At 43.7% G+C, this 20,681-nt stretch overlaps 1 protein-coding gene across 5 annotated transcripts; it reads right to left on the bottom strand.

Moving 5' to 3' along the window:
- Nucleotides 1–225: 225 nt before the first annotated feature.
- On the bottom strand, nucleotides 226–20,224 carry LOC111064915 (b(0,+)-type amino acid transporter 1). Of its 5 annotated transcripts, XM_022352764.2 has the most exons (10): nucleotides 6,700–7,583; nucleotides 6,193–6,364; nucleotides 5,665–5,711; nucleotides 4,327–4,428; nucleotides 3,426–3,532; nucleotides 3,290–3,365; nucleotides 2,732–3,230; nucleotides 2,551–2,647; nucleotides 1,457–1,775; nucleotides 226–1,387 (listed from the first exon to the last, which is right to left on the bottom strand). In XM_022352764.2, exons 1-10 carry the CDS (start codon nucleotides 6,770–6,772, stop codon nucleotides 1,317–1,319), a joined length of 1,563 nt encoding a protein of 520 aa, XP_022208456.1. In that variant the 5' UTR covers nucleotides 6,773–7,583; the 3' UTR covers nucleotides 226–1,316. The 5 variants fall into 5 exon arrangements, with proteins under 5 accessions (XP_022208456.1, XP_022208455.1, XP_022208454.1 ...); XM_022352763.2 differs by lacking the exon at nucleotides 6,700–7,583 and adding an exon at nucleotides 20,118–20,224 and having other exon boundaries at nucleotides 3,290–3,532; XM_022352762.2 differs by having other exon boundaries at nucleotides 3,290–3,532; nucleotides 6,700–7,580.
- Nucleotides 20,225–20,681: the final 457 nt, after the last annotated feature.

Raw genomic sequence — 20,681 nt, 5'->3', positions numbered from 1 at the left:
AAATAAACACCAAAAGGTATATAAAATATTCAATTAAAAAAATGGTAGATTTAATCATCTAAACATCTAGTTTTTTTTTTTGTTTAGCTCTGAAGCTTCCAAAACGAAAAAGAAAAAAAAATATTGTGGTATTGATTCCTAAACAATTATCCATATTCCATATTAATATTGTAAATTTTTTGTTTGTTTATTTTTTTTTTTGCTATTTTTTTTTGGTTTTGCATTTTGTTTTTCTCATTGTTTGCGATCCCTACTTTTGGTATCAATTAGAAATCTTTAATGCCTATTTTGCAGTCCTACAATTTTCACAATTCGCTCGCGCGTCTCGTCTCCTTTTTCCAGTATGAAACTTTCCTTCCGTTGAAGTTCTTTTTAATTGCTTTTTCTTTTTTTGTTGGTTTTGGTTTTTATTTTTTTAATTTTTTTTTGTTGTATTTTCTGGTTTTTTTTGTTTGTTTGTTTGTTTGCTTTTAACCTTAAGTTCCCCACATACATATACACATATATATTGCTATTCCAAACAGATCTCTAGATCGTTAAACTTGTATATAACTCGCAAAAAAAAAAAGAAGGGGGTAAACAAAAAAGGTGGCATGCTTTTGCGGCGGGCGGCGAGAGTGTTGCCAGATGTTGTGGATAGTTTTAGGTGGGTACTGTACTCAGTTTTGTTGGTGGTTGTTGTCCTGTCTTTCATTCGGTGACTGTACTTCCAACCTTGCATCCATCTAACTGGGCATCATATCCTCTCTGGACCGCATTGCAAGGACATTTCCAACTTGCTTAAATCCGTGGGTGTGTGTGTGTGTTGTTTTTGTTTTTCATTCTGTTTCACTTGTCATTTGCTCAATCTTTAAACTATATATGTATAGTAGTAGTATGTATTTATTTTGGTATCCTATCAACTATGCAACTTTTGCCTAGGCGCGCTACCTTTTTGATGCATACATATATATAGATATACATATATGGGGGGAGTGGGAGGGTGTATATTTTATACTTATTTTCTGTATAGTATATGCATATATAACCTTTTGAATGTAACCAGCTCATAGCATAAAAAGACTATTTCAAATAGTATTTGTTTTTCATTTTGTTTGTCAATGACAACATCAATATATATATATATCAATATAGGTTGCTATTTCCTTTCTCCTTTCTCCCTTCTGCTCCCTGCTTCTCTCGCGTGTCTGTACTTCAAATAGTATTCTTATATTCTTGTATAGTAAATAATGTTTGAATGTTTGCTTGTCTCTCGGACACCTTCTCTTCTTCTCCTCCTTATTTTCTTTCTTCCTGTTTTTTTCTGAGCATTTTCTTCACTCGAACATGGCCATCGATGAGGTGGGCACCACCTCCAACAGCAGCTGGAAGAACAGCGTCACCTTGTCTGTAATTGTTAAATGTTAAATATTAATGGATATTTACTTATAATATTTTTGGTAACCATTTTACTCACTCATGAAGCGCGGTGTCATGCCCAGCTTAACGAACGGCACATAGAAGATGAGGCCAGCAAATATGAAGAGCAATGCATACAGATACTCAATGCGAGGCGTCTCAAAGATGGGCGCCGCCACAAGATAGATGGATATGACCAATACCACAACGGGAATGATGATCGGCACTTTGTATGGCCGTGGATAGTTGGGTTTGGTGTAGCGCATCACGATCAGGGCCAGCATTGCGCCGCCGTAGAATATCCAGGCGGTGAAGCTGAAGAAATCAATCAGCGAATCAATCGTGCCATGCAGCACCATTGCCGAGGCAATCAGCGACTGGACGGGGTATACGAATACAGAGAAAGAGATACAGAGAGAAAGAGGAGTTTTAGAAACGGAGGATACTTGTTGCCACACGCACACACGCAACATATGGGAGTGGGCACTAAACTACATATAGGGTTTTGTGGGCGATATACTCGTAGGAGCCATTCAGAGGGTGCATTGATTACTTCATCGATTGATCTATGCCATATGGCAATATCCAAGGTGATCCAGGGGCTAAATGATAGCAGAAATTAAATTTAGGAAGTGAAAGATTTGGTATACAACTTGTATAGCAAAACAAACTTTGACGAAGTTTTTGGAGAAGAAAATTCGAACTTTAAGAGGTCGGATTATGGAGCAGAAGGCATTTCAATAACTGCAATGTTTTGTTTGCATTTTTAACTGTTTAAAATCTGCTTAATTTTGATATTTAAATGGAGAAACCAAATTGGAAAATCTGGCTACAAAATGGGCATAGAAGCGATGGGTATGGGTATGGAAACTTCCATTCAAACGTTTGCACTTGCATTCAATTTATGGTATCAAGGGATAGTTTAAATATTTCCACGGGTAACATCAGGAATTGCAAAAGGTTTTAGGGGTTTCTACATAAAGATGGGAGGGGGTATATGAAAAGGGAGCGAGGATATACAGTAGTAGAATCGAATGCAGGGGAATGGGATGTCTGTCCAGCCCACATCAAAAAAAAAAAAAGACAGAGGAATGTATGGATGGGGGTGGATGGTTGGATAGATGGAGATGGAGCCCCCTGTTGGATACTCACGTGGAATATCAGGCCCGGGGCTGGTGTGAGGCGTCGCACATGGACATACGAGAGAATGTCCAGCAAGTGACCCTCTCGACTGGCGGCAAAGCAGAGACTGCAATGCAAAAAAAACAAAACAAATGTTAGAGGGATTCAACATTCAACATTAGTAGCCGAAAAAAAAATAAAAAATGCTTACCGTCCGGCGGCAAACAGTGTGCCATTGGCACTGCCAAACGTACTGATGGTCACACTGAGGGGCATCAGCCAGGCCATGGCGCCCAGGATGCGATTGCCAAAGGTGACGGCCACCGCCTCCGATTCGATCATCTCCTGTGGCGACATGGCCGCCAGATAGGAGATATTGATCAAAGCGTAGCAGAGCGTCACCAGCGGTATGCCAATGATGATCGAACGGGGCAGATTCTTGCTGGGATTCTTGATCTCCTCGGTGACATAGTTGAGATTATTCCAGCCATCGTAGGCCCACAAGCCCGTATAGAATGCCGTGGCAATCGCTCCGACATTTGGCATCGGTCCATTAAATGCATTCGACAGGTGCTGCGTATTGCCCTGCATCAGTTTCCATGCACCGCCACAGATGATGATCACAACGGCCACCAGTTTGGCGGCGGTGAACACATTCTGCACGGCCATGCCCAGGTTAACGCTGTAGCAGTTCACGAACAGTATCATCACTGCAGTAATAGTTCATGATAATTATAATTCTGGGAGGTGGAGGGGAGTTAGTTCTTACCAATAGCCACCAGTGCGACCATCTTCACGACACCCCTGGGCGGATCACATTCCGTCACAAAGGCCTCAACGGCATACTGTGCAAATGATAAGCATATTATAGCCATTTGTGATGGCTTCAACACCAATGTCGATACCCATGAGAACAGGAACGCCGGCGCCGGTCCATAGGCATCCATAAAGTAAGCCCATTCCGCACCAGAAGAGGTGTTCATCGTTCCAAGTTCAGCATATGACAGAGCGCCTGCAAAAACAACCACAAAAATATATATAGAAAATATGTTAAGAAAAATATGTGCTTGATGGTTATAAGGTTTTTGTTTTGGCACGAGTGTCTTTTGGTGTTCCAAATCTTTTTGTTAATAAAAGACATTTTTGGAGTGAAGGATTCTTTGGGTATTTCCGTGAACTACATTTCTGCTTTGATTCTAAAAATTTTTAGAGCAAATTGAACTCCTTTAAGCTATGAAATCTGCACTGGCTTGAACAAGTTGCCGATTCTTGCCTTATTTTTAGGCTTGATTTCGAATATCAGAGTGCTAGTTAAAGGATCCAAACAGATCGTAGACTGGAACTAAACGCATAATTAGGTATATTTAAAAGGCAAATATTTTGAATGAAAGAATAAAAAGTGAAAGTGCTGAATCGAAACTAGACCTGTGGATCTTTTAATTCTAATTTAATGTATACAAAAATATTCAGCACTTTTTTGGGCACTCTTTGGTCTCTTTAGACTTATTTCCTTCCCTAAATGCTTCCAACTCTTTTTGTTTTCATGCTCTTGGGCAAAAGAAAAGCCGCCAAGAGCGGAAAAATCTGTACGAATATAATCGTCAGTGTAATTGGCCCCATGCCAGTGCCGTGCAACAAGTTGTGTTAAATGATGGCCCCGCGGATGTTTGTGATTTGTGGCCATTTGGCAGTCGGTAAGTGGGTCAAATGCACGTGGCTAGACGCCGTTGAGTGAGCGCTACATGTGAGTGCATAAGTGGAGTGCATGAGTGAGTGTATGAGTGTTGTGCTGTGTGGATTACTTACCCAAAAGCGAGAGTACACCACAGGCAAGCCAGATTGCAAAGCTAACTCCAACGGAACCAGTACGAACCAGTAAACCGGAGGGAGACACAAATATTCCAGACCCTGTAAAACAAACATAAAGAGAGAGAAGAGAGAGAGAAGAGAGATGCATAAGTGACCGTTGCATATGTGTTCCCGGCAAACAGCTGTTCGCCGGAGGGGGCGGGGGGGGTCTTGTAATATTAAGCGCCTCCTCTCTTCATATTATTTATGCTAATGCTAGAGTAGGGATGGAACGGGAACGGTAACGGGACAGACGTCATCAATGTGGGTGAAACAGAGCGCGAGAGAGCGGGCGGGCGAGCGAGAGAGCGGGCGAGCGAGTGAGCTTTCTGGGCAGGCAATCAGCCTGAAAGCTTCATTCTCTCCATATCCAGGCGGCGGCGTGTGCGTTGGGAGCACTTAATAACGGTAAATACTGGTATTTTGTGGGCAGGTACAACGGTAATGTGGCATGCCCCATTTGGTATGTGTGATATGCCGGGGAGGGGGTGGGGCTGGCGTAGCGTGCAACAATTTAGTGACCAAATTGCGTGACACAATTGGCGCCATTGCCTAAGGTCAAAGTGCAATACCAAACAAAAAACACCAAAAACTCCAGCCCCAGCCCCAGCCCCAGCCGACTCGATTCGTGTCATAAATATTTACTGTATTGCCACATTGCGTCACGCCCACTCCCTACGTACGTACGTACGTACGTACATGCGTATACCAGAAGAAATTCTCGTTAATCCGTAAAGCCCCATCCCGCTCGATGGTGTTGTTGCCTGTTGCCGCCGCCGCTGCTGCTCTCTCTCTCTCTCCATCCCTGGCCTATGCCGGATTGCGTAGCCGACACCTACACAGGCACGTACAACGCGTCAGACAATACATACATACATACACATCGCTATATATATATATATGTATATGTATATGTATATATATCTTCTATGTATATGTATGTGGAGCGGTACATATATCTAAATTTATGCGTACGTATTTTTGGCCCATGCGCGCCTCCAAGCCAAAGCACAAAAAAAAACCCAACTCAAATAAATAAATAAATAACGAATGAACAAAAAATGTGCTTCAATAATTTTCACCGACTCCCAGCGAACAGATAGAAAGTAAAATATATTAAAAAAAAGAAAAAAAGAAAAAGAAGGCAACACCAGAATCTGTTGACACAATCCAAGGAAAATGGCGTGCTCGGATTCGTGTTTTGTCGTCGTCGCCACATTCCTGGCCTCATGTTTAGTGCATTTGTTTTGTGGATAAGGTAAGCATGGACAGAGGGTGGAGGGTGAGGGGACTTACCTATCATAGTTCCGACAATTAAAGCCACCCCACTGAAGAGGCCCAGCCTGCAAAATAGAAGAGAATGAAAGGATATATTAGAGTTTAGAAAGACAAAAAATATCCAAGGGGTTTTCATGAAGTTAGCATCACAATTGAGGTCTCCCTTTGGGAAAGTTTCTAATGAATTAATCGGATTTTCAGCTAACAAAAATCAATGCTTAAGATCATTTATTAATAAGAGTGAATGTGGATTCAAAATGTCTTTCAATATTGCAGTTTTGTATGTGCAAAACTAAAGATCGTTGAGTAGAGAGAGCCAGAGATCTACAGATTTCTTCATGCTAAACTCAAGTTTGCACGCGCCTGATCACTGATCAGTACGATCAATAATCAATATTGTTAGATGTCTCGCACACAAAACCTCGTTAGGGTCGAGTGACTAGAGTACACCATTCAATTGACGGCCAAGTGTTAATGCCAAGCGGACTTTGGGCCAGAGTTGTGGGTTGAGTAAATAGTTAATAACCGATGATCGGTTGGGCTTACCTTCTCTCGAGGTGAACAGCGTCGTTCTGCGTTGAGCCATTCCTCTCCAGCGGCTTCCGCATCCGCCCGGTCCCTGATGAGTCGGTCTCTGTCGCTTCGGGCCCTTCTGTCCCAAGAGACCCATTGGCGCACATTGTCCCGTTGTTCGTTGCTTTTGTTGGCACATTATGTCCTATATCGCACGTGTGTGTGTGTTATTTTTTTGGGGATCACCGATAGATAGAAGAAACAGAACAAAACACATGGATTAGCATGGGAGATGCACAAGAAAAAAAAAAGGAAGATATATGTACATATAATGCTCGTAGTATTTGTATAATTCGTTTATCGCAGATAAGCACTAGACATTGCGGCGAACTTGATAATTGCCAATCGTCTGTCTGTACCCCCCCCACAAACCCCCACCAATTTGTCCCATAAATAATTGTAATTTTTTTTCTTTTTTTTTTTTTGGTAATATCATTGATAAAGACTCTCTGGCACACACACACACACACACACACACACCTGTATTATCTGTTGAATTATTTTTGCATGCGTTTTTTTGCAAGCAAAATAGTTGTGATATTTTATCGCGCATGGCATGGACGGATAACAAGTTGCTAAAATTATTTCGCCGCGAATTTCAGCTCTCAGCGAATCGGCAGAATACGAGTAGTGGTGGCGGGTAGATGGATCGAGCGTGGAGCGAGTACAAAAAAAAGACCGTGTGGCGTTTGGGGCGACTTATCGCAGGCGACTGTTCTTGTCCCAATTGTCGGCCGCGTCAAATAGTCCGCACCGTGAAAGCTTTTGCCGCCCGAACAGCAGCCGAATGGAGAGAGCCCGAACGACCGACAGACAGACCAGCTAGTCGAAGAACAAACGAGAGGCTGCCTTAGGGATGCTAATGACAGAAACGACACTCTCTGCGGCTCGCTGCTTTCTCTCGTCGGTTTCGTGTCGTATCGTTTCGCTTCGCTTCGCTTCGTTTTGGTTCGTTTCGTGTCGGCACTTGTTAGCTTTCGGCCGCTGCTGTCTACGTGACACACTGTACGCCGTTGGCTGGCTGGCTGGCTGCCTGGCTGGCTCGTTGTAGTATCTATAGAAGTCCTCCCCTCCTGACTGATTTATGCAATTTCTTTATAACTTTGATATTGGCTCTGATATTTTGTTTGTTTGTTGCCTTTGATTATGGAATTTGTCAAGGTGAAGGCAGGGCAGGCAGTGGCCATTAAGCTTTTGATCCTCTCGTTTCTTATCTGACGCTCCGCCGCTCTATATTTTGGTTGAGTTGCTTTTGCTGCTGCTGCTGCTGCCTCTGCCTGGGCTATTTATAATTTTTCCCACATGAAAAAACGAAAATAATTGAAATTGAATTTGGCTGCGACGACGTCAGTACGCGAAGAAGGTTTCTTGTCCGCTGCTCAATTGAAACTACATTGCCGAATGCAGCCTCAATGGGTGCCACAATATAAGGGTTAGGCCACTCTCTTTCTCCTATTCTCACACTCACACACACACTCTCTCTCTCTCTCTGTCTCTGTCTTTCTCTGGCAATTTCATTCATGCGCTTCTCTCAATTAATTGTTTGTTGCGCATTTCATTTGGCTCAATTGGTTGCTTATTAATAGAGAAGATGATTCGTGGTGGTTCTTCGGTCTGTCGTCGATTGGCTTGGATTGTATTGGGTCATGTGCCGCTACAGCGGCCGGTCATGGGCCCCCATGTGTGGCCTGTGGCCTGTGGCTGAGCGAAAGGCCTAACCACGTCACCAGACGCGTCTCTTCTTACCCTAACCCAACCCCAACCCCCCATCATGGGCAACAGAATATTTCATCAGACAACTTTCACTGGCACAGTGAATCGAAGAAAGGAAAAACATTTCCCCAGGAATCAATTCATGCAGAACAGCGAAAATTCAGCTATTTTCTCTTACTATTTCCGTTCGCATATACGACTGGACTTGCCCCCAAAAAAAAACTACGCGTATACATATGTTTGTATGTGTAGTACATATGTATATCTAGATAAAACACTCCACAAATAGATCTAGTACGTATTTCTTTTTTGTGTGCTTGTGCAAAACTTTCGAATACACAACCCACAGATGAATATCTACATACATATGTTTGTATGTATGTACGAATAATCTATGGTCAGAAATACACAGATACAGATACTTCTTCAAATATCTGCTATATCTGCTTATAAACACAAATAAACGATTCTTTTTTCCCTTCTAAATATTTCGTCTACTCGTACCGCTTATTTCTGCCTCATCTTTTTCAATGTATTTTACTTTATTTTCTTTATTTTTTTTTTTCTTTTTTCTGTCATAAAAGTCACGCGGCCCAAGAACATTTTTGCTTTTGTTGATCGACTGCTGGGGCAGGGGACAGGAACAGGCACAGGCACTGGCACAGGCACAGACAGGGCCGTGCTGTTTGGGTGTTTTCGCGGTACATTACTTTCAGATCTTTTGCTGAGCTTGCAATTTATTGGATACTCGTGCGGGCCCTCCCTGTATGCCCCACTGATGTTGATGATGATGATGATGATGATGATGAAAGCAAACAAGTGTGTTTCAGCTGCCAATTGCACACACGATCTATTCAGTCATCACTCAAAGTGTATCGCTCAAATAATCGATCTATCATCCAGCACATCCGTGCTGTTAGGTGTAAGCCGCACTGCCAATCACTCTTTGTACATATATGCATCTCTGTGCGCCTTAGATTGCATTGCGTAACCTGATTACTGGTCCACACTGACGTCACACAGCGACACAAGAGCCAGTGCCACTGCCACTGCCACACACTTGTGGCCTTCACCCCAGAGGCACTGCAAAGGAGGAGCGGAGCGCCGCTCCTCTGACATTTATGCCATTTTATTAAATGTGATTTCGATTCGTCTTGTCAGCCACTCAACGCCCCAGCCATTAGACGGGCGCTGCAGTGTGCCACATTAATTTTTGATGGCAGGAATCGGTCCAACCGCTTTATGAACGTACACGTCCCAAAGGCACGTATACCCAAAGTTAGATATATACAAATAGCTTGATGAACTGACGGCACATTGCGCAAATATATATCCAGAGGTCTCTAAACAAGGACTCCGAAGGAACTTTGATATAAGAAAAAGCATCAAGTGGAATGCTACAGACAATAATGATTGGAGTGCCTTAAGAAGGGAATTTTGAAGGGCAGCTCACACGAAAATATAATTTGCAAGGAAAATGCACTTGGAAAATATTCGGAAGGGAAGAGCGCACTGAGAAAGGATTTTGAATGAATGCTGTCCCTTAAAAAGTATTCCAAAATGCGTTCAGGCACTGATAACAGATTACAGCAGATGAATTCAGGCACTGACAACAGATTATAGTAGATGAAGACGCACACTAAAAATGTTACTTCTGTTTTTTTTTTTTTAAGAAAATACAAATATTTTGAATTAAAGCCACGCACTCGGATATGATTTTTCCATGCTATTTGTTCTAATGATTTTCTGGGTCTGCTGCCGGGCCGGGCACGGCACACACTTCAAACATTGGATCCTACTTGTCGCCTGATCTCTGTTCTGTCCGTTAATTATTTAGACAAATTAATGCGGAAAAACAAACTGAAAGAAAGAAAAAAAAAAAAAAAAAAACGATATTCCGCGTTGATAAGTGAGGGGGAGTCCGATTGTATACATATACATATGTACATATATATGTAGTATATTTAGTAGAACGCCACTGGACACCGGCATAAGCGAGAGGGTGGTACGGCGCCATGGGGGCAGTGGGTACGGGTACCCCGGGTACAGGTGATGTGAGATACTGGGGCCTTTGAGTGGCAGCCACTGACTCCCCCGAACTGCCCCTCCATAACCCATACCATCCAACGCTACGGGGCCGTGCTGTGACGCAAAGAAGTCGTCGTCGTCGTCGCCGCTGTCTGCGTCGACGCCATTAAATGAGTAATAATCACGCGCTACAACAGCACACAAATGTCTCACTCTCTCACTCTCTCTCTACCTCGTTGTTTTCCCCCCAATCTCCCACACCCTCTTCCTCTTTTGGGGCCCGACAAAAATGAAAATCTCAAATATTCAGAGCTCCCAACGTGTGGCAGGAAGATTGGGGTCCTGCGACCTGCAGTGGGTGGGGCATGGCATGGTTTATGCATCTCAATTGGCGAACAGCCAAATAAAAATGATTTTCTGATCTGCTGCCTTTTCTTCTTCACCCTCTCGCCGCTGTTGCTGCTGCTGCTGCCACTGTTTGTTGGTTTTGCTTAAATATGTTTAGTTAATTTTGTTGCGGGCGTCGCGTCAGATAGATCGTTGGGGGCAAGGCCAACCCACCGACTAATCAACACCCTCGCACATGTGGCACAGGTCTGGGAGATCGATGGGAACATTTATAAAGAAGGGTTGCAGGAGGGTTCCACTCAGCAGTCTTTGGGCTTGAATAAGGGTACAAAAAGAATGATTGTTTAAAGATTTTTGCACTTTGATTAATTGCGAATATTTTTGAAAGATTTGGCACCAATTGTAGTTATCGATAATTATCGATATGCACATGAGTGTTGCCAGCAATCGTCGACTTAATCGCTGAATTTGATAAGGTGCTAAAATGTATTCCGATCGAAATCGAAAGCTGAAAGGAACTTCATACAGCTGAATTATAGTTTTATTTTCAGGGAATTGAGATCTAAATCTATTAAGAGAGTGGCAGAAGGGAAATATTTCCACATTCCACTGCATTTAATGTATCACTTATAAAAATATAGTAATGAATCTTTTGGTGTATCCTCTATTTCCTCTAGCACATCCTCTATTGCCTCTGTGTGCCGCTCCTCCTGTCTGTTTTGTCATTGACAGCAACTGCGATGTGTCTCAATTCATTGAAATTTTTGTTTTTGATGCCCCAGAAATTAAATTTAAATTATTTGCTTATCTCTTTATTTGTGCTAAAACATTTTTTGCCTCTCATTTTTGTTTTTTTTTGGTTGCCTCTTAATTTTTGTTGGCTGTTAATTAAACGGCGCATGAAATGTTTCATCTGTCGTTTTGTGCTAATTATTTGAACTAAGTATATAGAATATAACTGGCTATATGAAATGGATTGATGGATCGATTGACAGTTTGTCCATTCCCTGTCCATCCCTCAAGTGTTTGCCTAACCCTCGACCAAGCACGCGATGAACCCAAAATGTGGCCCAAAAATAAAACACTTGCCGAGGAACTGTCCCGGCCTCTCCTGTCCCGTCCTGTGGTGCTCGTGGGGAGTTTGCTTAATTGATTTGTTCTGTATCGATGGACACCAAAGTGTTGCCCAAAGAGGCCCCGTCTGCAAGTGTCAATGGCCCTGTCCCATGTCCCATGTCCCGAAACCGCAGAAAGTGAACTCAATCAGCTCTGTGCAAACATGTGTCATAACCAGCGCTTATGCGTGGGCCACAGATCGACTTATAGACTTCGTGTGCCAACTGGCTTTAATCATTCGCTTGTGGCAAGGCTATAGCACTTAATGCTGCTAACCGATTTCATTCGTGGCCCATTTGTCAGGTGTGAACCAGTTGAAAGCCAATTGAAACCTAATCTCTGTGACTTGTTCATTTAACTTTTGATTCACTTTTGATGAAAGCATTTAACAAAACCGACCAAGAACCGGTTATGGCTGGACTTTAAACCGGTTACCGTCACTGCTATTCTGCACAATATACGTATATCCATTTGTTTCTCATGATTTTGCTGGTTTTTTGCACACTTCTTTTGGGGTTTGCTTGTGTCTATTATTTTTTTTGGGGCAACTTTATTAAAGATTATGGCTGGGTTTTCCTTTAAGCGCATAATTTATAGTCATTTGTTTGAGTTTATTTGGGCACACTTTAATGTTTGCTGTTATTTTATTTATCATGTGCCAAAACAGCTAAAAATTAAAATAAAACTAAGTGCCAGATTTCGCCCATTTAAAATAAATATTACAAAAAAAAAAGGTAAAATTTCCCTCCCATAGTTTCTTCGTTATTGCCCCGCACTATTCGCATTCTCTCTTGGCGCATAAACATTTCAAATATTTGCATGAAATGGTATTCTCTTTTTTTTTCTTCGATATGTTTTCGTGCTTCAATTTGCGTCAGACATTTCCATAGCTTCTCCGGCCCCCCCCCCTGGGGCCTAGCGCTGATGTGCTCTGTTTTCCCCGCCACTTGTCCCTTTATTGGATGCTGTCGAAATGCTCTTTGTCCGGTGCTTAATTGAAATGTATCGCTTGTCGCAGCGAGTCAAGATCTCTTGAGGCTCTTATTGATTGGCACCCCTGAGCGAAACAATCGAGAAGGGCAAAGCATATGGGGAGATTGCGTGTGGCAGTGGGTGTCAATGTCAAGGGCGTGTTCCACCACCACACCCCACCCAGTCTCGTGCAAAATTCATGTGTGAAAGCGTCGAAAGGGAGCGCTTTTATTTATGCATTTGCTGAACAGACAAAAACCTGTAATTATTTTTTGAATGTTTTTTGCTGGGTTGTGACTATGGCTATTATTTTTGCCATAATATGTGTGGCACCGGCACCGGCACCGGCACCGCCCCCTTAACCATTTGGGGTGCTAATTTATGGCAGAAACGACCTTGAAATTGTCACCAGCCAAGCGCGAAGGTCACCGACAAATGTCTCACTAACAAGAACAATAGCCAGAGGCGCCCACAAAGTGGCGAATCCTTCTGGTGGGCTAGGCAGAAGCTGTTGAGTCCTTGAGGCTGTGCGTTTCAGTCGCTTGATTCTTGAATATCGCAAAGATTTTTGTTGCTGCCCCTAGAAGCTTTTCCATACATATATATTTATTTATTTATCCGAACAGAAAGAAGCTTTCATGGAATAGTGCGGACACAAACCGCAAGCAGAAGACTGATGCTGGCAGAGATCTTGGCTAGAAGAATACTTTCAGTGAAGGAAGTTTCCATTCCGGAGAATTCTCCATTGAAGGTTAACCAAGGACACAGCCATGTAAATAACCTGAGAGACGGACGCAGCAGATTAAGTAGAATTCTCCACTTATTGTTGCTTAGATCAGCTTACAGCCCAGACCACAGTCGAGTAGTCTGAGTAAAAGTGCTTAGACGGGGTAATAATAATCCCATTGTAGCCTCTGATTTTCTGTGATTATACATTGGAAATCACACGTCACACATTATTTCCAACTGAAGCTCGACTTCATAAGATTTTCGCACTCGAGAATTTCGCTTATAGGCTGAAGGGGTTCCCATTTCTGGGAGTACTTCCCAGTGGAACTCCTTTAGTGTAGAATTCTACGAATTCTGAGAACTGATTGATTAATACAAATTGCTTACGAGAAATCTACGCACTTCTTAGTGAAGTTTTTTCTCTGCAAACTGAACCTTTTTCGCATAAAAATAATCGCAAAAATGATAAGCAAGAGCCGGGGGATTTTTTGCTGTCACTTGATCCAACCAATTGATTCCTAGAAAACACTTGTTCACAGCAAAAATGTAAGCAAGATAGAGCAATAGGCCCAATCGAGTACGGTAAGTAGGGGGATTCCATTACACAACCAGTGCCAAGTGCCAAGTGCCAACACCCCCAGCTGCTTTAAAGTTAGATAAACGATAGCCCAGCACTGGGATTTAAATGATATTTAATATGACTTGCGGTTGACTTGCACTGAGCCAGACAGTAGAGCGAAAATTATGCAAGCAAATAAAAGGGGGAAGGGCCAATGGAGAGGAATCAATCCATGGAATTTCAGAGGCCTACAAAAATCGGCAATCAATATGTATACAAACATTCAAGTGGGCAAACTCCAACAATCTTTTGTTGAACTTATTGGCTGCCTTGAGCTTATGGCTGCGAGAGTATTTTGTTTCAATAATTTCGCATTGGATCGGATAACTTTTATTGGAATTATTTGCTTTTGTTTCTCGCTGGAAGATGATCTCTGCTGACGATCGCTGGTTGCTGTTTGTTTTCTCTGTGTCTGTAGCTGTATTTGTATTTGTATCTGTGTCTGTAGCTGTATCTGTTGGCATTTCAATTTAACTCAATTGATTTTCATTTGAATCTTGTGACGCGCTAAGCCAACGAACGCTCTGCCAACTGCCAACGACGATGATCGACCATAATAATAATAATAATAATGATAATAATAATTACAAAGCGATAAATTCATTGGCGACACTCTCTGTCTCTCTCGAAAGCAATTTATGGCCCACAGCGATAATTGGAATGCCGAGCGGAAAGTGGAAAATACAAAAAGAAAGAAAAGAAAAAAAAATACACAAATACGGAATGGAAATTTTAAATAGAATAATTCTACGACAATTAATTGAATGCGGTGCAAATATTACGATATACCCGTTATTTAAGTTCCAAAAATAATACGAAAGCAGCTGCCTGGCTTCCTCTATATCTGCTCTTGCCGCGTGGGGTTTATCTTTTATGCATGATGGCAACCCTGGCACATGGCCATGCGAATGGAATTGGAATTGAGCAACATCAGGCACACGTAAAAGCAAAAGTTCTGGGGCCTCATGCAAACTTAATAAATGTTCTGGGAAACGAAACACACAGAAGCACAGAAGTTGTACGTGGAATTGGCTTTTCTCGGTAAAGAGCGCTGGTCCTGTTGCCAAGCAGAATACAGGGAAAAGGGAGGGCAAGGATAAAGGGAGGCAAAGCGTGGGCGAAAGCCCAGCCAGGCAGCCAGACGGATGGATTGGTTGGTTGGAAGAGGCATTGAACTCGCGCTTTCATGCTGCTGGCATGCGAGGCAAGGACATGGCAGACACACACACACACACACATACATAGAACGAAGGATACACACACACACACACACAGCAGCAGCGAGCGAGTGAGTGAGCGAGCGATGTCAGGGGAAAACTTTTGCGGCATGTGGATGGGAAATGAATTTTAGAGGCTCGTCGTTTTGCTGCGCTTCTTCTTGTTATCCTCTCTGCTTGGCTATATGCTCTCCTCTCCTCTCCTTTGCTTCTGCTTTTGCTCAGCCACAAATGAGTCAATTGACTACGAGTCCGAGGCGGCAACTCAGCCATGGACTGACCCACAGCCTTGGCATTTTATGTGATGAAACGCCTGCATATCAATATGTAATGGCACAATACGTTCAAAGTGCTTCAAAATTAAAATTACGCTCAATTTGCCTTTGGAACTTGCTCCAAAGCTGACCCAGAACCTTCCTTCATAATAGAACTGTTGGGAAATTATTCATGGGTTTGGGTTTGGGTTTAGGTGCCCCCAGAAGTGGGCTGCCTCCCGTGCAGAGTTCTAAAAGTAGAGCCCACAATAATTGAGCAGCTCTCAGGCGGTTGTTTTTGCGAGTGGGAATGGGAAACAGTTGCTTTCAGATTTGTAGTTCCAATACGCGTAATTGTTGACTAAGTGAGTGTCTGGCGCTTATTCACACACACATCATTAGCTGATTCATTTGGCAAAGTTGCTGAGTAAATGTGAAAATTGTTTGTTGCAGCTGATTTGCAGCCAACTGAAATTGTTTAGAGTATTGCTGGCGGGGCATGCGACTGACTGTTGGCTGTGTTGTCTGCTTTGTGGGTATTATTTCACACGACACGTGTCGTTTAGTATCTGTGTGTGTGTGTGTGTGTGTGTGTGTGTGTGTGTATCTGTGGGGCACGCCCCTTGCTGGGCCACCTGTTTTTATGGCCCGAAAACACTTACGCAATGTGGCAGCCGTCGAAGCCGGCTCCTTGTGACGTTTTGCCATATACATACACAGATACATATGTATATGTATCCCACAGCTACACAGCTACACAGCTACATATATATCCCCATATCTGGATATATATACATACATAAAGTCTGGCTGCCAAAAATAGAAGTAACGAGAGAGCACAGCGAAGCTTTTCGGGCGGGGCATGCGCTCTGGGGCATGTCCTTGCCAGGACACATCTCTCGCTGTTCGCTGATAAGGCGCAAAAACATCTCGCAGGCTGCGTTATCGCTGCGCACTTTCACTGCCCCACAGCCAGGCCCACAGCCACCCCCCACCCCCCCATACACTTTCCAGCTTGTGCGTTTTCCTGAGCGCCGCTTCGTTCGCGCAAAAGTTTCTTGGTAAAATGGAAAACTCTTTGTGGATGCCCAAATAAAAGTCATAGCACAGTTCGGGGCGCTGGGGCCGCCCCCAAGGTCCTCGAGGCCATCCGGTTCGCTCGCAAAACGAATGACAAAGCCAAGGACAATGCGTAAGGACAATGGCGAACATCTTGGGCCTTCAAGCCCAGAAAGCAGCCAAAAGTAACTGCGACATTTGCTTAATTTTCTACACAAGTTTGCTAGGGTAGAGGCCTCCGCTTTGCGGCTGGGAGTGCAGATGTGGGGGCAGCTGTAGATGTAAATGGGAAAAATGGGCACTGTAGCACTGTGGCATCTATAGTGGCATCTGATTGCACAAGCAACCGCAAGACCGCAGCGCTGCGCAGAGCTCCCTCAAAGTGTGATTAATGACAAAAGTTCTGAGCGCTTTGACAAATGCATCAGATCATGATGCGCATATAGAGTACGCAGAGATATATCTGCATGAAAGTGGGCAGCAATCAAGAAAGTACATGATCGTCGTTTCAGAACAGACAGATGTCATTCAAGAGCCCCAGATATCTGGCAATCAAGGCCTAAGGTTCGCACATGATTTATCAGTGAAAGGATGCAAGTTATATAGCTACAGAGGTGCAAGTTTTGGATTAGATCAAAGCCACAAGAGTCTCAGCCACAAGAGTCTCGGCCACAGGAGTCAAATCAAACGATCTTAGAGAGGGAATTCTTGAAGAAATCACATGGTTCAATGATCAAACTAGCTCTGGTTGAGAATTATTTGATAACAAAAAATGGATAAGGATCATGCACACGACATGTACGTTGTTTTTTTTTTGTTTACTATTCTCGGGCATTCTCTTATGCAACGAGCATCAATTCTTGCATTTCACTCTGCAGCATTCCCATTGCCCCCCCCCCTATTGTGCAGTGTCGTGGGGCAGCACTGCTCTGATTGCGCCCTAAAATTGCATAAACTAATCATCCTTCCCCACTAATTCGATTCGATTCGATTCTTTTTGCATTTTCCTTTTTTGGACTTTCCACAACGCATTTTCTACGCATTCTCATGACAAAATTTACCAGACAAATTATGTCAAGTGCAAATTGCAGTCATCCCCTAAATTGTGCACCCCACACACACACACAGACACAGACAGAGACTGCCCGTCTTTAGTGTGTGTGTGTTGTGCTGCCTTGACTTTGTCCTTGAATCGTTGTCGCTTGGCTGCAACATTTGACTGTGTTTTTTGTGCCCCATTTCCGCTTCCGGCTGGCGCCCATGCTCCTCTGCTCCGCCCACGGTTGATGTGATGGTAATGCGAAGCTAGCGCCTAAAAATAGGCCTCCAGCCCACGCCAACAACTAATCAGAGAAGTTCCCAAGGCCCGCAGCAGCAGCAGCAGCACCAAAAAAAAAAACACATAGATACTCGTAGATATTTCTGTATATCTATGCTAGGGTTTGTGATGGGGGTTGGGGGTTGGGAATGGGGCTGGGGTTAAAGGGGGGCACTGATAAGGCAGCGCTTTCAACGATTGCGTAACATCCCAAAAGAGAGTGGATGGGTGCAGAGGCAGCGGCAGCGGTAGCGGCAGAGGCTGGCCTGGAAGTTTACTAACTATAAAAATTACTTTTAGGGACAATAACATAAACAACTTTCCACCCCAGTGAAAGTACATATATATATGTTAGTATATAATCGGTAATTTTCTATAGCTATGTACGATTAGAAGGTCACTTCTTGGATGGCTTAGATATAAATGTTTATGCACATACAGTCGAGATTGTTTAAAGAGGGACGATCAGAGGGGATTACAGAAAGGATTAGGGTATGCACAGGGCACAGAAATCCTGAGATTATAGAGCTTCAGATTGTACAGATTGTTCAGCAGTTCAGTGAAAGAAAACTAAAATAGTCGCAAACTTCTGCTTAGCTGGAAAAGTTTTCTAATCAAAATTCTTTGATCAAAATTCGGATTAAGCATTTATTTTCCTGTAATACAAAAATCTTCAACTATGTTTTATCTCTTCATATACCCACAAAATACCAGCAATTTCACTTTCAACATTTTGATAATCGCATATCGTTTTGGCATATGATTTTTATTGATTTGAAACGTGCTAAACTTGTATATCTTATCTGCAGAATAACTACAATACATATGTATGCACGATTTATGATATATGGTCTGGCGCACTCAGCGCACTCATAAATCAATGAATAGTCGTTTGGGTTTATTTGGGTTCCAAAAGTTCAATAAAACGCAAGTGCCCCACAAATTAAAGTGTGTCCCCAGAGAGCTCTCCAAAGTTAGGTTTTAAATCATTGGATTTATAGGATTTGTGGTAATTATTCGTTGAGCTGCTTTTAAATCTCGTTCAGATTGACGTTTCTATTATTAAAAGTTCTTCAAATGGCTAATAAAGTGGCTTGGAATTGCTTATTCGACTGCAGAGATATTGAGCTGTGAGTGCGGATATGTTTTGTGTTTGATTTGGAATCAGTTACATGTCCTTTTGGGTGTCCATCTGTGGTAGAACCCTTTTGGGAGAGCTCTATCTCGTCTGGTACTTCTATGACAGCTGTCTTGCTGCCTTTCGTTCTATGTACGATGGCTGTTGAAGCTGTTTTTCTATGTTGCGATAGCTGTCCATCTGTGTTTACCCATTGTCCCCATTGATAGCTGTAGCTGTTCTGCTGTAGAGAGCAGCTGTCCATCTGCGATAGCGGCCCATTGATATTAACAGTGCTGATATTTTTATCTCTTCCTCGAAAGCCCGCTATGCTAGCTGGTTCTTCTTACGAGTATATGATAGTACTTTTGGTACCCTCTCTTCTCTCTTCTCTCTCTCTTCAGTACTCTTTCTTCATGGTAGCAGTCCACCTATGAGAATTTTCCTTTCAGCAGATCTGTTGGCATACAATGGGAACACTCCGCCAAGGGAGTCATTCCAATGAACACAAAATAAATTCTGGGCCCGTAGTAATTTAAGGGGGGATTTATCTGGTAGCCACTGTACTTTCTGTCTCTCTCTCTCCCTCTGTGTGTGGTGGTGTGTCACAGTTGTGGGTGGGTGGGTGGCACGGGCAGGCTGCTGCTGCGACTGCGAAACCGGCTGCAATTTTTAATGAACTTGGGGCTTTAGGGTCTGGGCCCTGGCTGAGTGGAACAGCTGTTTCCTGCCACTGCAACCGACTTTCGACACACACACAACACACACTTACCGCGGCAAGTGTTCGCCGGGCAGTCAAATTACCGTTATTTGTGGAGGGAGCATGGCGCATGCGCCCTGCGTTCCACCGGGAAAAGCACAAATTCCACACCACAGCAAAAAAAAAAAAAAAATATAGAGAAAACGGAGAAAAGTCGCGTCCAGGCACGCGAAAAAAAAAGAACGTGTCAGGAAAAACGAGATTACACTTTTTGCGGCACGGAACGTCACTCTGGCGGCAGCAGCAGCAGCAGGGCCATGCCGAAGCCAGTCAAGCGGCATCACATGCTGCTGCCCCTCCCCCCCGCCACAAGCAAATTTTTTTGCTGGCTCTGCCACTGTTTGCCCCTTCACTTAGCACCACGAAACGCAACGCAACGCCAAACGCAACGTAAACGCAAATTTTCGAATAATCACCGCTAATTAGCGCAGAAAAAAATACAAAATACAACAGCAAAAAAAAGAACAGCACATGAGAAAACTAATAGGTGGGGTACGTGAGGCGGCGCGCGTATTCCCCCCTGCGAGTGAGTCTGGGAACCGATGGATGGATGGATGGGTGAATGGGTGAATGGATGTATGAATGATCCAATGATGATTCGTTGATTCGTTGATTCGTCGATGGGGTGGAGAGGGGAGGAGCACTCACCGTTGGCATGAATATGATCTGTGTTGTTTGGTTGGACATGCTGATACATGACTTGTCACAGTGCCCCGATGTCGTCACTTTCATGTCACTTTAAACACTGCAGGAGAATGAAGGCGTCCGCGTTGGGGTCTACGTATTTATAAGGCGCCGGGCATCTAGCGGCTCTGCCGCGCTCTGTCGCTGCCTCAGTCGCTGCTTTAGTCGCTGCTTCAGCCGCTGCAGCCGGCGTTGTCACCAGCAGCAGCTTTTCACCCAGCTTTTCTCTGCAGAGGCTCGCGCGCTCCTTTTGCATGCACAAAGCCACAAAGCTTTCGCCCGCTTAGCCGGAGAGCGAGCGGACAGGAGAGCGTCAGAGAGCGAGCTTGCGTGGGCGTTGGGACAGAGGGCTAGCGAAAGGGCCCAGGGAGTTAGCAAGAGAGAGAGGGAGACTAGCATGATGGAATGGGTTTGAGAGAGCCAGATTGGAGAATGGGATCCAGAGAGTGGAGAGAAGGGTGGACGGCATTGCAGAGTGGGACTCATGCGTAACGTTACGTGACGTGACATCGTGACGTATATGGGGGC

The sequence above is a fragment of the Drosophila obscura genome, unplaced genomic scaffold (assembly GCF_018151105.1).
Source record: "Drosophila obscura isolate BZ-5 IFL unplaced genomic scaffold, ASM1815110v1 contig_73, whole genome shotgun sequence".
NCBI classification, from domain to species: domain Eukaryota; kingdom Metazoa; phylum Arthropoda; class Insecta; order Diptera; family Drosophilidae; genus Drosophila; species Drosophila obscura.
This window is presented reverse-complemented; position numbering and strand designations above follow the sequence as displayed.